Source organism: Lathamus discolor, chromosome 4 (genome assembly GCF_037157495.1).
Source record: "Lathamus discolor isolate bLatDis1 chromosome 4, bLatDis1.hap1, whole genome shotgun sequence".
In the NCBI taxonomy this organism is placed as follows: domain Eukaryota; kingdom Metazoa; phylum Chordata; class Aves; order Psittaciformes; family Psittacidae; genus Lathamus; species Lathamus discolor.
The window spans coordinates 97,736,478-97,753,596 of NC_088887.1; the positions used below are offsets into that span (position 1 = coordinate 97,736,478).

Genomic DNA, 17,119 nt, shown 5'->3' on the forward strand with positions numbered 1-17,119 from the left:
GCTAATACAAAGCTGGGTAAAGTGGATTCCATCCCAGATGCTATTAAAAATCTGGTCTATGCTGGCTTTTGAGTGTGGTGCACTTTCTGTTTAGACTAGCTGTGGGGTTTCTCCTGTTTCTCTTTTTAAATAGCTCTAATGAATAATACAGAGTACGATACATTCCAAAAGTAGTAATTGCAAAATAACTGTCTACTTCCTTTGCAAGGCTGTTTGCACATGTGAGGCATTTTCATTGTCTTCATTGCTGGGCAAATGACTAAGACCTGCCATGGTGTTCCTGAACATTGGTTTAGCAAAGCTGGTGGGAAGTGTGGCTTCTGCAGAGGGATCCAAAGCACAGTTGTCTCTTGCTGTCTAGGTCTTGCTGTCTAGGCTGGTTTCAGTACTGTTTCAGCATTAAATATGAACTACATTCTGTTCCATAAACATCACCATATGTACATCAACAGTTGCTATGCAACAATGCTATTTGTGCTTCCAGTCATTTTGTCTTATCTTTGTCATCAGCTATCATAGCTGTAATTTTTTGGGTGGGAGGAAAGGAGAGCATTTTGCATATATTTCAATATTTTGTATTGAAGAAAATGAATTTTTCTTATGTGTATGTAGCTAAGAACTACCTAGGGGCCTGATACAGGATATGTTTGGTTAAAATTGTGGGTTTTTTCTGAGCTTCCTACTGGCAGACACCCTGGCATAAGGAAGTGCTATAATTTGACAGTTTCATTCTTGGTTTAAGGAATGGGAACATGCTTTTGTTAAACATTTAACAGCAAACTTTTCTGGTTGTGGTTATAAATTAATTCCCTCGCTGCTTTAATTGCCTGTTGCTTAATTTTTCTGCCAGCAGGTAGTTTTGGATTACTGTCTCTAAATATAAATAAAAAATGCAGCTATGTTATAGATAATGATAAAAGTTTCTTACTGAGCTAGTTCTTAGAAAAAATGTGCTACTAATGTGACTTGGGGAAACACAGACCTTGGCAGGCAATTGCATCTCTAGCTGTAAAGGACTGCTGGGTGAAGAGGAAGGTTTTACACTGCAGGCACAAATAAAGTATAAGCTATTTCTGTAAAGTTGGGTGAGATGACTCATTTTATTGAAGTTTTGAATATATCTTCACAACTCCCACTTCATAAGTGGGATTGCCTTAATGCCTGTTTCAGTGACTTTAAATTCCTTCATGCTCATTCCATCGTGTGGAAAGCACAAAATATTCAGAGAATTCCATTGATAGAATGACTAGCAGGCCATTGTTTCTGAGCAGCATTCATGCATGGATTGTTCCACTGTTTCATGCTTCACAGAGGATTGCTATCTCTTAACATTGCGTCCTTCTCCAGTTTTCTGAGCCTTCTCTTCTTTCAGAATCTCAACTCATGAAATTCAAATTTTTTTTGTATTCTTGTTCAGTAATACACATAACTCCGCCTGTGTACCTTAGAACAGCTCCTTCATTCCCACACTCTTTGAATATTCTCCCATTGTTTTGGGTTGATGTTTTGTTTTTTTTCCTTTATACAGCTTCTCATATATGAAAAATCCTTTTCTGAGTTTGTTTATCAGTCGCACCTACTGTATAATGTGCAATTGTATTTCAGGGAAAATGAATATTCAGAGGGTTTTATTCTGTATTTTGTATATTTGTATTTTGAGATATCAGATATGTATTTTGCATATTTGTGTTTTGAAATATCAGCCATTTAAAGAAATGTGAAATGAAGAAACACTATGTAAAATCCCAGAAGGATGTTTCCTTCTTTTGTTAAAGCAGTTACTCCTTTAATTACATTTAATTATTTCCAGTAAAATATGTAGTGCTCAGAATCTTGATGCTGTGTAATATTACTTCCAGTCGTATTAGATGAATGTTTGACTTCTCAAATTTCTCATCAAATTACTATTTAGGAAACAAACATCCCTCCTTCATTGTTCTGTCATCTTAGCTCTGCCTGCTGAGGAGTTTTGATATGTACCTGTCTACTTCAACAGGACTTTCCAGGTGTCTCTGTTCAGGCTGTCCCTTAAGCACACATTCCACTCTCCAAAATGCTTTGGGGTCTTACTTAGTGCTTGTTTGTTCCTCTATGTACTTCAGTCTCTTATGGACTGTTACCAGAGGAAAACTTAACAGCAGCCTCGTGATCAAAAGAAAGAGAAGCAACAGCAGCCTTTCAGATCTCTGGCATTTATGCAGATTTCCAAATATTTGGGATGATGATAAAGAAGATGCAACCCCTGATCAGAAAAGCAGAATATGACTCAAGCTAATCTAATTACAGACAGTGTTTTGATGGGGCAAAATTCCGTATATATTATTGTGACATATGGTCCATTTAGAAAACAACTGAGACTGCTTGCATCATCTCTCTCCTCCATCTCTAAAAGACTGAAATTATATTTATTTACTGCATATGAGTGTTGTGAGGTTTAACAAATTACTGCAAAGTGTGTTCAGCTGGCTGGCAGGGGTAAGCTAATTTTCTTTTAATTTTTTTTTATTAAAAATATAGGCTGTTAATTCTTGTACAAATTTAAACTATTGAGATTGGATGCACAAAATATTTGGTATGTTAGAATGGGCTCAGTGTGATAGGTATAGAATTGGCTTTCTGCCTAATTCACTGACTTAAAATTTCTTTATTTCTTTAAGTCTCACTGATTGTCATAAATCCCCTCCCCCTCCCCCAACAAAAAATAATCCAACCCTACAAGCAACAACAAAAAATATCCCATCCAACTTGCTGACATTTATCTGTGAATCTTGGATGTTGTGGAGGAAGCTGAGCAGCTGTAATCTGCATTGATAAAATATATTTAATAGACAATAGTACAACTTCCTTCACCTTCTTCATTGTGTTAGTACAGAGAAGATTTTTAAAGCAGAGTCTTTTTTGGTTATGGTTGTGACCTAATCATAACAAAAACAAATTGTCCAATGATAAGGAAAAAAAAAACCACCACTTTTTTTGACAGGCTTAATTTCTGTCTGTTTTTTTTGTCTCTAATCTCGAGGGCAGATTCTGTTGATACATACGAGCAAGCACATGCACTCCCCCTGTAGACATGATATACTTTTATTGTTACTTGAATCAGAGATGCTATTAGCAATTTTGAAGTATGATGTCTTATGCAGTAGCTTTGGTTAGGCAGCTAGTCTTTCACTGAAGCAGAATTGAAACAGTTTTGAATCCAGCTGGTTCTTACATTTCAGTTCAGTCAGTATCTTAGTGTGTTTGCATATTCTTCATTATGTCCTCTTTGCTTCTTGTGTGCGTACTAAATGTTTCCTTGGTTAAGTTACAACTGAGTTAGGATATTGGTTAGGTAATAACATTATGTTCTAAGTGTGCTGAAGGCACACAAAAAATTATGTCAATGAAAAGATACATGTTTTTCTGTAAACAGGCTATCCTGCATGTATATCTGAAAGTTGGCAGGGATCTTAACTTGCCTTTGTGAATCCTCATGGGTAGGAAGAGGCCATATAAAGATGTTTTCTTGTTGAGGGAGCATGTTGCCTTCAGCTGCTGAGACAGCTACTGGTAAAGAAAGAAGGATCTGTGAGATACTGCTTTTTCTGTTTGCATTAGTCCTCAAGCTGTCAGCCATCTCAATGAAAAAACAGGGCTACCAGCCGTGAAAGCCAGAGAATCAGTGGCATGAAAAAGGTTTTGTAAAATATTTCATGTTTTCAGTTCTGTTAATACCCAGCTTGTATATGGCAGAAATGATCAAAGTAACTGAACTCAAAAATTACTCTCTGAGTTAGAGCAGTAATTCACTCTTGCCTGTAAGTAAATAGTCTGTAATGATAGCTGTGACATGTCTTGAGTTGAAAGCTAAGGACAAGTATATTTTACCATTTTTAAGCTGTATTTCATACAAGTGGAAGTGTTCTTCTTTATTCTCTACCTTAGAAGATGCGTAAAAAGGGGAAATACAGGAAGAGTAGTCAAATTTCGGATTGACAAATTTATGTAGGGGTTTAATTTCATAGGGCTTGGTAAGTGTTAGAACTCAGTTTACCAAAATATATCCACCGGCTGCCATTTCTTGAAATGTGAGATTGAAATTTCATGCAGAAAACTGTTTCTGAATCAGACTCTGCCATTCACTCGAGTGATCATCTTTTGGCAAGTCATTTTCCAGCACTTGTGTCTCCTTTTTTTCTTCAGTGCATACTTATATTCTCTGCCCTGTGAAACAGGAGGTGCTTTTGATTATGTGGATTTTTTATTTCCTCACCTGCTGGTATATAGTACCATTTGAGGGCAAATGATACGAAAGGGAATCATAGAATCGCAGAATGGTTTGGCTTAGAAGGGACCTTAAGACCATCCACTTCCAACCCCCATGACATGGGCAGGGACACCTACCACTAGACCAGATTACTCAAAGCCCCATCCAACCTGGCCTTGAGCACTACCAGGGATGGGGCAGCCACAGCTTCTCTGGGCAACCTGTGCCAGTGCCTCAGTGCCCTCACGGTAAAGGATTTCTTCCTTTTACCCTCTTTTAGTTTAAAAGGAACCCTTTGTCCTATCACTACATGCCCTTGTAAAGGGAAAGATTGAAGAATACTTATGTGATCTGCAGAAAGGGTAGAGAAGAGGTTGGTCAAGTTAAAAAAATCACCAGTGCCAATTAGAGCATTCTTTTGCAGAACCTTGATTTTTTTATTTTTTAAATACCCCCAAATAATACTGATCTGTCCAGAGTGTGATAAATGGATACTATCCATTGCTTAAGCATAACCCTGCTACTGATTTTGTATAAATGTGTAACTTCATTCTTGAATGGATGCCAGTCAGAGGTGTAATGGAGTTCTCTCATTGAAGTTGTGAATTTGGGCACTAAAGATGTTTATTTTTTTTGTTCCTGTTGGCAAATTATCCTGCAGAAAACAAATTTATAAACATCAGTCAAACCCAGTGATTGTGGTTTTATCATCATTTACCTTTCTTTGCTTTGCAACCCACTTTGTCATTTCACATAATCAACACAGAAACATTATATTTCCTTTTTTGTTCATTTGTTCTTTCTCCAGAAAGCCAACCAGAAGAAAAATCTGAAAGCAGCAGCACTGGTGAGTACGGACACTTTCTTTGCAACACTTGAGAAATTAATTATGACTGCAGCTTTTCAGTTCTACTTTTCAAGGAAAAGTCTTTTTTTTGTTATATTTGTCGGGTAGAATATCATAAAATTGAAACATGACTTCATAGACTGATCATCTGCTGTGACCAAATGCTTAAATTACTTACATTTTTTATTTAAAAGAAGGGGAATATAATGATGAGGAGAGATTTAGAAATGTAATGTTCTTCGGAATGTTATTTTATATTGTTTTCTTTATTCCTCAACTTTTTTATTTTTTCTAGGTTCATTGACTATTTTTCAGTTTGAATTGAGTCTTCTCAATTGCAAAGTCTGTGGCAAATTTCCAGGTCTTACATTGTTTAATCTTAGTTGCACAGACTAAGCAGTCGGAAAAAAAACAACAGTGTTCTAGTGTTGTGCTTTATTCAGTTTTTCTAATAAAAATGAAATTCTTGTGAAAGACTTATCAATTCTTCAGAAAGAGTCAAAAATGGTTAGTTCCCTGATATTGCCTCCTAGTTACATATTAGTCAGCCCAATGATATCTTGGGTAGAGTTAAAAATTCTGAGGGGGTTTCTCAAACTGCAGTTGCTAGAGTAAAAGTGTTGGGATTTTTACACAGTTCAGAGTAGTAAATAAAAAGTATTGCCCTTTGATTGGTATTTTTGTGTAAAATGGGCAACATGCTTATTTCATGTAGGATAGCAGCCTTGGGAATCTAAATATTTTATTTCAGGTCTGTGCAGGCTTCCTTTATAGCCACTGAAGGAGATAGTTCCAGAAAGTCTTATTCTAACATAGGTGTATTAGAGTGCAATTCCTCAGCAGCTGGAGCAAAGCTCTCTTTGAGGCTCACGGCTCCCTTCTCTTCTGCTAAATCCTTTGGGTTTGCATTACTGAAATTCCCAGATAGGTACACACCAGCATGAGAATCTTACAATGTCAAGTAGTATTTAACAGAAATCCCCTTTTCTGCTTTTATTAGAAAGGTGTTTCAAAAATAACATTAACGTACTAGCGCAAGTAAGAGCCAGTGTTAGCAAGAGCCTGTGAACCTGAGAAACTAGACACAGCTAACACAAAATATATAGACAAATCTCAGTTTTGTTAGTAGAAGGATTACCTCTGATGCACACATATTAAATAGTATCGGAAGTGGGCTGACACTCATAACTGGTAATGGCAGAGGCAGCAGATGGACTGGGAAGAGTCTCATGCCTTTCCTAAAAAGCAGTTCCTAAGCAGAAGAGTAATGATATTTTCAAAATGTCTTCTTGAAAGTAGTTTTTCAGACACTTTAATATGGAGATACCTGTTTTTTTAATATTTTTTATTTGAATTTCATTTCAGCATCAAATATTGTCAAAAGTGTATACTTTGTGTCTGCAAAGAGTAGGCTTTGGGTTTTGTTTTATTTAGGATGGAATTCTGTATAATATTGAGATTCTTTTTATTACACTGGCTTAAGCATAGCAAAAGACTGGTGTTAGAAATGTTATAGCCTGTAGACTTGTACTGAATCTACAGTGTGTTTTATAGCTTGCAATTTTCCCAGTTACTTATTAAATCTGGTCGCTCTGAATATATGTTAATCGTGGTGCAGTTTTAAGGTTATGTAGGGCTACTTCTAGAGGTTAGCTTTTATCCCACTTAAAACCTGAGACTCGCTGCTGTGGGATGTCTCAGATAAAACAGAGCTTGAGAGATTAACTGCTAAAATGAATCAGAATTTTGACACGTTGCATTTCTCTGATGTCCCTTAGTTGTAGGGGTTCACCCTGGTTTTGCTTTGCTTGTGGAGTTTTTATTGTGTTTGTGTTTGCATTTGAATAATTGTCCGCTCTTCACTCTTGGTGTCTCCTTGTTCTGCAAATACTGTGTAAGATGGTCACGTGTTTAGTTGTTTGTATTTTTGCTTCGGTCAGAAGAATGAATTACTGTATGCTGGAGGCTGTTTAAATATGCTGACAAGATGAGTGCTAAACCAGTTTGAAGGAATCAGGCTGGTTGTGGATGCGGTTTCTGAGTAAATGGTAGGTGGTTAAACTGCAGCATTTAAAGGAGGACTCTCAGCCGTCAGTTGCACTTCCTTGCCTGTTCTTTTCTTTTCTGAAAATCATCATGAAACTCAGATGTCATTTTCCAAACTGCCTTTCAAGTAATTCAGGTTATGGAGCGCTCCATTTTGCTGTTAATCTACTTTATCTTGGACTACGTAAGTACTTTTGAGGCAAAGATGATATCTTTTATGCATTTATGTAGCATTTAAGTATAAGAACACCCAGATAACTGCTTTTGGGTATTACTATAATAAAAATATGTAAGGTTTATGTGTAGTTTTATAGTAGATAAAGGAGGTAAATGAGGTAAATAACATTCAGAAATCCTTTGACTTACATGCTTAAGAAGTTCCCCAACATTTTTGCGTTGGTACTGTAAATCTTCAGAATTTTTTACATCGTAAATTGTTAGTATTAGGTGTGACATTTTAAATCACATGTATTTTCACGATGATTGTAAACCACTTACCAAAATGTGAGGTAGTACCAGCACTGCTATTCTACTTGATACCATTTGGAGAGAAATGATGTGATCCTGGGTCAGTCCAAAGGTTGGCTAGCTGGTATCTTGTCCTTAGTGGTGGTCAATAGCAGATGCCTTGGGAAGAGTATAAGAATGATGTGAAAACATAGTGATACTTCCTCAAAATACTTCTTCCAGCCTTTAATGATTCATAGCTCAGAGAGATCCAGAGCCATGGGTGATAGTGTTTTATTTAACATGTCCTTATGGATTTTCCTTCTGTGAAATATCCCTGTTTGTTGAGCCCATGTAAACCTGAAGTATCCATAATATTTCAAATGATGCTATGGTTGTGATCAAAATATTCAGGAATTAAGATATATGTAGAACAAATTTACTGAAACTAAGTTTGAGCTCCTTTTGCATCATTTTAGGTCACTTTTTCCATACAGATATCCTATTTGATTAGTGCTTGTGATGATCAGTGCTTGGTGATTCAGCCAGTATTCTTTAGTGCCTGAAGGCTGGTTTCTGTCAGATGGGAAAGGAGTGTAGCAAATTGCACACTCAACTAATGGAAAAGAGAAATGAGAATTGGCTTTGCTTGTTCCTATATGATGATGAGCAAGTGATTTAAACTAAAATATGTATAAGTAGTTCCTGCTTGCATATGGCTTTGCTTGCACCTGCCTCTAGGTGCTATTGGAGGTGACAGAAGTTATGAATACCAATCATTTGTGACAGTTAAAGTGTGACGTGCTCCTCCTCTCTTCCCAAATAAAAATACCCAGAAGCTGCTGTCGTGAGCCTGTGTAGTGTGTTAAGAATGATGTAAAGACATGCCTTCTCACGTAAGAGCAAATGTAACTAGGTACTGTCCTCGTGCAAGTGTGTAAGTGAAAGTTGCACAGGCAGCAATTGATTATGATGTTACCTGAGCTTTGAGAATGTAGTTTTGAAAGCACAGTATTGCTTTTGAGGGGGAGAGGGATGTGTGGGGACGTATAGCAGATCTGTACACAAGGTACAGATGCACCTTCTTCTTTAAGAATGTGTGCGTCAGGCAGTGTTATGTGCAACCTAGTAGCTGAAATTCCTGAACCTTCTTCAAGCCAGTTGAACTCCTGATGTATCCAGATTTCATCTCTTGAAGTCTCTAATGTAAGTTTATAGCAAATAGCAGCCTTCAGTTCTTAATGCGCGTTAGGACAAGGTGTTAGTCATCTCTTTTCCCTAAGCCTGCCAGTGAGTAGTACAAGTGCCTTCTAGTGAAGGGAGAGGCGCCATTGGAATAATTTCTGAATTTACTTTGATTAAAAGGAATAAATTATCTGAGCTGCTGCAGACAGTACAGTGTGAATCTAGTATGAAAATGTTGCCAGTTGTTAATGTGCACTTGCAGAGACAAATATACGCTTGAATTGTCCTTAGATGACACTTGCTTCATTTTTTGATGTTGCAATCAGGTTGTTGCTTGTACATGTATCAGAATATTTGAAATTCAGTGTAAGCACATTGATAAACACTGAACTGCAAGCGGTTAAATCAGTGAGTTTTTGTTAAAGGCACAGAGTTCTCACGTTAGGATACAGGACTGTGTAAAGCTGCTAAATGCACATTTGATTTTCTTTAAAGCAGTTAATACTAATTTTACTTCAGAAGTGAAATTCTAACTGAAAAATTATCAGGAGGGATGAAACAGTAATTCTTAATTTAAATACTAGCTTGCAACTCAATGTTGAAGATAACTTATTTATGCAATCTGCCATTTTCAAGCCACAGAAAGACTTTTGTCTTGAAATTATAACTTGTTTTGTTGGCAAGTAAATGCAACAAAACTTAAAGTACAAGCTTCCCAGTAGTTTTCCAGGAGCCATAATGAGTAATGAAACTCCATTTGTATCTGTTAAAACACACAAAGGAGCAACCGTTCCTGCTTTAAGGTACATGTACTCAGTGTCTATTGTACTGGTTATAATATATATAATATAGATATATAAAGAATCATGGAATCATAGAATGGTTTGGGTTGGAAGAGACCTTAAAGATCGTCTAGTTCCAACCCCCCTGCAGTATATAATAAATATATATAATACATATATCATTATATAATTATATATATTAGATATACTGATTATAATAAATGTGGTGGCGAAACACGGAAGGTGCACTGGTAGAACAGCAAAAAGGATATGGATTTAATGTAGGTCAATACTAACTGGAGTGAAATTTTTTAAGAACTTGCCTTTGTGTGGCCTTCGTGTTCTTAAGGACTGGCTATTAATTTTAGTATACTGTAGGAATATTCTAACATTTATATTTGCCTGAGCGGCACTGATGTATGCGTTGTCACACAGCCTCTATCCTGAGAACAGTCCCCAGTATACGTCAGTGAGGGTCAATCCCAGAAACCTGTGCTGTCCTTCAGTGATGTCTATGTCCAGCTTGTCTAAGTACTGCACTAAGCAGAAGTGTGCTGTTGGCTCGTATCAGAGTTCTTGGTGTTCCCTTCTGGCTCTTTGAGAGATCCCATGAATTTCAGCCGTGCCTAGCATACCAGATCATGACTCCGCAAATGGGTTTTTGTTTGTCTTCTGAGAGGGATTTTGCTGATTATTGCAACTCGCCCACCTGCTAGTATGATCACATCCGATGGGTTCAGACCCTTGTAGTGTTGCAAATTAGAGCCTTGAGTGATGGATCAAAGGGGCAGACAGAGATCAAATGCTTACTGCATTGGCCTGTGCAAAACTGGCATGTAGCTGATGTAAAGCTAGCAGGAGGCAGTTTCAAAGTAAATAAAAATGTGGTTCTGCATTCAGGGTGTAATTGAGCTATTGAATTCTTTGCCAGAAGATGTGGATGTGTAGGTGGTATTTGCTAAAGGCTTACATTGACCTTAGGGAAGCCAAAGAGGTATGTGAAAGAAAATCCGTGAAAGGGTACTAAGCTTGAGAGGACATCTGATTTAAGAGATCCCAAGCCACAAAAGCCTGGTGAACACTGGGATGCGTACCCAGTGGAAGAATCATACATGGCTGCGCTGTCCTTAGGCTTCTTCATAGATATTTGCTTCTGGACACTTTGCTGGAGTCATGATGCTGAGCAAAGCAGACCTTTAGTCTGATCCAGTACTCCAGGCTCTACTTCCCTCTGTTACACAGCTTGCATCAGGGATAGTTGAAGTATCTTCTTTTTAACCATGAAAGTAACTTTTTGAGAGGGAAGGCAGTGAAGGCAAAGAGCAACTCTTCTAATGTTGTGTCTATTCATTTTCCTCTGCCTTTGCTAGCTGCAGCTGCGAGAGCACTGGAGGCTTTAGCACAGCTAACTTGAGCTTTCTGTATGCTTGAGTATGGAAACAGTCTACCAGAGCTCATTTTGTGTTCTTCCTCAGTTATAAGGCTTTTCCAGCCCCAGCATCACGCCTACAACCATGGTGATACAGGAGCTGGAGCAGTGTGTAGCTGTGCCACAGCGTATTGTGTTACTCATGGAGGTTGTCTTAGGGAGTTCTGTATGCTGTGAGTAAACTCTAAAGTCATCATCTGTGCTTGGCAGAAAAGTCTTACAGAGATGGACTTTTATCATCATGTGAGAAGGCATAAAATAGCCTACATGTTAGATTTCTGCTCTGTTGGGAAAGAACATTATTTGCTGTTCATTTTAGGAAGTGTTTTGGAAATACCACAGGACCTGGCAATACTGCAGGCCTTAGATAAAGTTAGTATTGATAACATTTTTAACCCACGAGTACCTTTTTCTCTCTTTAGTTGATCCTTACCAGCTTGGCTTCCAGGCTCCTCTGAAATTACCAGTTTCAGCACTGATAAAATGTACTACTTTGTCTCTAATACTTGCCAAAGGCTTTATTAAAGTAGTGGAGAGGTAATAAATGATTGGGTTGCTTCTGTTTACCTTTTTTTGATGCTTAGCCTGTTCATTGCTAGTTTGTTTGCTTAATTTTTCTTCCTAATTGAGAGAGTCTGTATCCACCTCTGACCTGTGCTTTTTTTCCTTTATCTGTTCACTGTGATACAACATCAAGAACCTCCTTTGAGATAACAAGCAATTTTCTGTGGAGCTGTAGCAGTAGATCTGTAGCTCAATGTTTTCTATTAACAGATTTTAAAAAATGGGAATTTCTCTGACTTCTGCTGCAAAAAAGAAAATTGTCTTTCTGAAACCTGACATATGAAAAGCCAAAAGAGAATTTAATATTATTTATTTTCTTAATTTGTTTTAATATAGTGCTTTCAGGATAATTAGACATTACTTATGTTACACAGCCTCAGTGTTGCACCGTTTTGGCATCTGCCTTCTCTATAAACCCAAGGCCCTCAGGTGGCAGTTATTGACATGGAGTCTCTCCTCCTTCCTCGTCATCATCTCGCAGTGCTCAGATATTGTAGGCTCTCTCCCCACACTTTCTCCCCATCCTTCCTGCTCAGGGAATCCAGCCCTGCAAACTTCCCTGAGTATAAGGCCCACAGCTTTAGCAAGACCCTTGGATCCTCATCTTTCTGGGACATTTCCCTAGCAAGAAGCCTTGGGCTTTTAAATCTCAATTCTCATCTCTGGTGTGCTCTGTGGCTGGTGAAGTGCCACCCCTTTACACAAGACACCAAATCTCCCTTCAGGTGATGTAAGCAAGAAAGCCTGCCACCTCTTTTTGGCCAGGTTTTCCACATCTGGAACAAAACTGCTGTTGAAGGCTTGGGGTGGGGTGGCGTCAAAAGGCAAAAAATGATGCATCCTGCAAAAGAGTAGAGATCTAATTTTTCAGGTAACTGAGATAAAAACATAGAATGGTTTGGGTTGGAAGGGACCTTAAAGATCATCACTTTCCAACCCCCCTGCCACGGACAGGGACACCTTCCACTAGCCCAGGTTGCTCAAGCCCCCGTCCAACCTGGCCTTGAACACTGCCAGGGATGGGGCAGCCACAGTTTCTCTGAGAAAGCTGTGTCCCAGTCTCTCACTACCTCACAGTGAAGAATTTCTTCCTTATATCTAATCTAAATCTATTCTCTTTCAATTTAAAGCATTCTCAGTTAAAGCCGAACCCTTGTCCTGTCACTACATGCCCTTGTAAAAAGTCCCTCTCCAGATTTCGTGTAGGCCCCTATATAATAAAAATATGTATATATAATATCAGATTTAAATATATGAATATATTTAATAAATATGTATGTAGCAATATAAAATATTATATATGGTATGTAATTTGTATTTATATAATATTTATATATAATATGAATAATGCTTGAGGTGGAACTAGTGGAATCACCCTTTACTGTCCACAAAGATGGTGGGTTCATGAACTCTGTAAATCAAGGTTGTGTCCCCCAAAGTCATTTATGTTTCACCAGTAAACAAGACAATACCATAGTCATTTTTAATGTAATCAGAAGTATACATACCTTCAGAGTGGCTTAATTTGTAACAGTCATCATCTAACTACTTGGTTTTGAAACCTTAACATGTTGAGCTTGCATGTCATTGTGTGCTAATAGTGTTTTAAATGAGTAGCTGCTGTGTACAGCTGTAATTATTGTACCCGCTTTGTGAATGATTTTGTGTCTGAAGTGGAGGAGCAATATTCTCTTCTGAAGCTTAAAATGAACAAGTGTGGCGTTAAATGATAATGGCAATGATGTTAAACTGTTACCAGAAGAGATGGAAACAGCTTTTTGAGAGACTGTTGCTTTAGCTGTGTGTGGTACTCCTACTAAACACATTTTTAGGAAAAGAAATCCACTCTCTAGTTTCACAGGATATTATGCAATTTCCCTCAGAAAAGAGAGCTGCGCTTTCTTTTTCTGAGTGCTTGCTCATCTGCATTCCTCAGGTGTCATCATACATCTCCCTCCTACTTTCCCCAGTCCTTGCTGTGCTTCTTTTCTGGCATTTTATTGCGAATGATGATGGTTTATAGCGGCAGTGTTCTGCGACAGTGTTCTTTGTGATATACCAGCACAGAGGACTTGGAGAACGTCTATTTCAAAAGTAATTAAAGCCCATAGTGTTAATTTTCTGATCTTAAGTTTCTTGTGCCATATCGATGGCTTTTGTTTCAACCTTGTGAATTATGCAAGCCTATCTCTTCATATGAAAACACCTTCAGATTTATAACTAGTAGTCTCTTCCTTGTCAATGTAGTAATTTCTGTCCTTCGTTGCAGGACAGGTGACAAAATTAGGGTTAGGCAATAATTATTTATCAAAGATGAAACAGTTCTAGCTGAAGAAAATAATACTTATTTTGTCATAGACCCAAGTTAACTCATCCCCTTCATCCCCAGGCCTGATTCATAAGTCAACAGAATCAGGGCAACATGACACTTCTACCCAAATAAATTCATAGATGAGGCACTGCCATTATTAAATTGTAGTATTTGTTGCCTGCCCTTATTCTGCTTGTATACTAATGGAGAGAGGAGGAGGAAGATAATTTTCTTCAGCTGTTCTCATCTTACTGAATAGAAACCTTGTAATGCTTGTAAGAGGTGAAAATAACAGTACCACTGATTGCTGCAAATGATGATGTAATTTTTTTCCCCTTTAAGATCTAGAAAAATATCACCTACTGTAAAAAAGAAGTGACCAATTGCCACTGACACAGTTTTATTAGGCACAAATGTAAAAAGGCAATTAAAAATAAGACATGAGTGAAAATGTCAATAACGCAATTACGATGCTGTGAAACACTGGTCAGTGGGTGAGCAGGTACTGAAGGTATAGCTGGAGCTATAATTTGACCTTGTGTAGCCTGCGTGTTTCACAGCATCAGTGCTACCTCCAGAAATCATGTCTGGCTCTAGAAGTCACTGGGCAGTAAATGGCTAGAGACTGAGGAACTACTTCAAGGGAACATCTTATATTTTTTTTTTCCTGGTTTTATGTTCTTACCTAGGCATCCCTAACAAAGCACAGTAACATGCCTGGTGAAAGGGAGAGGTGTGGTGAAAGAAAAGTGAAAAGTAGTTGTATGATGGAGTGGAGGGAAACAAGATAAGGGGAAGGATGTGAGGGTCAAAGGATCAGAAATGGTGGCTGTACTCAGAGATGTGGGGGATCAGGGGATGGAAACAGTTCACAGTCACCAGGGGACACTGAGCTAGACAAACCTTAGTCTGGCATAGTGCAGCAACTCTTAGGTTTTGTCCTTATGTAGAAATAAACCAAATAGTTGGTACCTATGCCAGGGTACTGCCAAGTGTGATAGAAGAGCCCCTGACTTCTCCTCCACTGATGGAAAAGGTGGGTGTCCAAATGTGGGTGTTTTTGGTCAGTTTGTTATTTACCTGTATTTTTTCAAGGAATTCATAGGGGCAAGGATATTCTTTTTGTAGCGTATGGGGGTCAGTCCTGCCTCCAACTCCCTCTGTCCTTTCTACTTGGTGGCTTCTTTTCTCAACCAAGAAAATGGTCAGGGAAGCAAGTGAAGCTGCCCAAGCCTGGGAGCAGGTTAAGTGCCTCCTTGGGGAAGGGAGAGGAATTTTTTACTCCTACCCAAGCAATTGAAGATCATCAGAGAAATTATGGAAATTGTCATTCCTTGCTGATACTTGTAGGACTCTTCTGCTAGGTTCATTGTGATCCAAGTCTTAATGAGAGAAGGAAGAATAGAAGTACTTTGTATGCACATCATATTTTAAGTAATGTTGTTCTGATAACTGTTAGTATTTCTGACTTAAGCACTTGGCTGTGCAGTATTCTTATTGTCATAGGATTAGTGCCTTTTCTGATACACCCTACAGTGGTGGAACACAAATAGCCACCTGAGTGACTGAACATACGCAAAGTATATTTACGTTATATTTAGTGTATTTATGGAGTAAAAAGCAAATTATTCACAGTATGGAGGTTTTATGTGGTCATTTTGGTCATACACGAAAGCAAGATACCTCCGTGCCCTGGTTTGAAAAACTACTGAAGTTTTTAGCTAGCTTGAGGTGGTATGGTGTGATTCAGCATGGTTGTGGCTTTGTTCAATGCGAACAGGGAAGAGAATGATTTTTTTTTTTTACTCCTATTTTCCTTCTGTTTCTGCTGTGTGAATCAAACAGCAGAGTGAGGTGGCTTCGATCAGGGATGGCATGTAGAACTCTTAAACCCTGACGCTTGTGGAAATGTATGAGTACTCATGGAAATCAGAAGACAAGATTGAAGTTAGTGGTACAGCAGATGACTTTACCTGTGTGCCATAGATGTCAGGGTTATTCGCACAGAAATAAAAACAAAACAGTGAAAAGTGTTTAAGGTCATGATTTAAGGTACTGAATCATTCACTTTTAAATAACAAAAATAAAACAACGCAGGAATTTATTTTTACTAATGTTTAGAAAACACTGTAACATGGAACAATTACAAGTACATTTTTCACTTGGGGAAAAAAAGATAGTATCAAGTTCCCTTTCTTTTTTGTAGGCTTAAGAAGGAAGCAGGTTTTCTGAGCCAAAAGCCTGGCAAATAAAGGTTTTCCAGTAAATCGTTTTAGAATAGCTATAGAATATTCTTTAAAGATGTTTCAGATCATTTGAATTTTACCTGCAATTATGAGCTTGTGGATAGCTTATATTCCAAAAGCGTTTTCTACAATAAATGCTGTACCATCAAATTCTCTACTGCTTTTTCACGAGTGAAGAGAAGAAATACTGGTAATGCTTTCTGATACTAAAGTGCTAACAGTTCCTTGGTGTTTGCCATCCTAAGAGCCCAATTGAAAGGCAGGCAACCATAATATATTTTACTTAGCATGTATTACTTATTTGAAACCCCCCTGATTTTTGCTATTTTTGTTTTGTACTTTTCAACTGTAATGATCTTTTAAATCGCAATGAAAGATCCGTTACAAGTGAAGGTGATAACCAAAAGTATTTAAGTGAAAATGGATGATTTGACATCCTAGGAGCAACAGCCTCCTCCAGACACTGTGCTTCCGCAGGCTGTGTATTTGACAGCACTGGGAACGTGCTTCTTTAAAACTTACAAATTAATTATGGAGCTTTTTTAGATTGTCTTGTAACTATTTTCTTGCTTATGTAGACAGTTGTGTTCACAAAGGGCTTTTCATGTGATTGTTCCATGTTATAGTGTTTCTATCTCTTGACGTGGAAAATCAGCAGGATTTTGGATTTCTTTAAGGGAATTTTCACATTTACTTTTCAGAGAATTCCCGCAGATTCTTGTATGTACAAGGTTAGTGGTTAATAAGGAATTTTTTGAAGATACCTATTTGAAAATAACTTGCAGGAAGGAAAGGAGGGGGCTGACATATGTTGATGGTGCATGTAAAGAACTGTATTTTACTATGTCTTTTGTTTGTAGGTAGTTAGTGAAATAGAACAAACTCACAGAAGTTTTGGGATACATGAACAGGTCTAGAGCTCATATGCCTGAAATGCGGAGATTTTTAAACAGTTCAGTTTGAAAAAGGTCTACTTGGAACCACGTCTTTTATGATCTGTAAGTCTGTAACATGGG

At 37.9% G+C, this 17,119-nt stretch overlaps 1 protein-coding gene across 1 annotated transcript in view; it reads left to right on the top strand.

The window, feature by feature from the left end:
• The window catches only part of GTF2F2 (general transcription factor IIF subunit 2), a 93,797-nt gene that overhangs the window by 13,313 nt on the left and 63,365 nt on the right, over positions 1-17,119 (top strand). Inside the window, exon 5 of the mRNA XM_065678214.1 lies at positions 5,055-5,093. Coding sequence (XP_065534286.1) covers positions 5,055-5,093 — 39 coding nt within the window. The remainder of the gene's footprint in view (positions 1-5,054; positions 5,094-17,119) is intronic.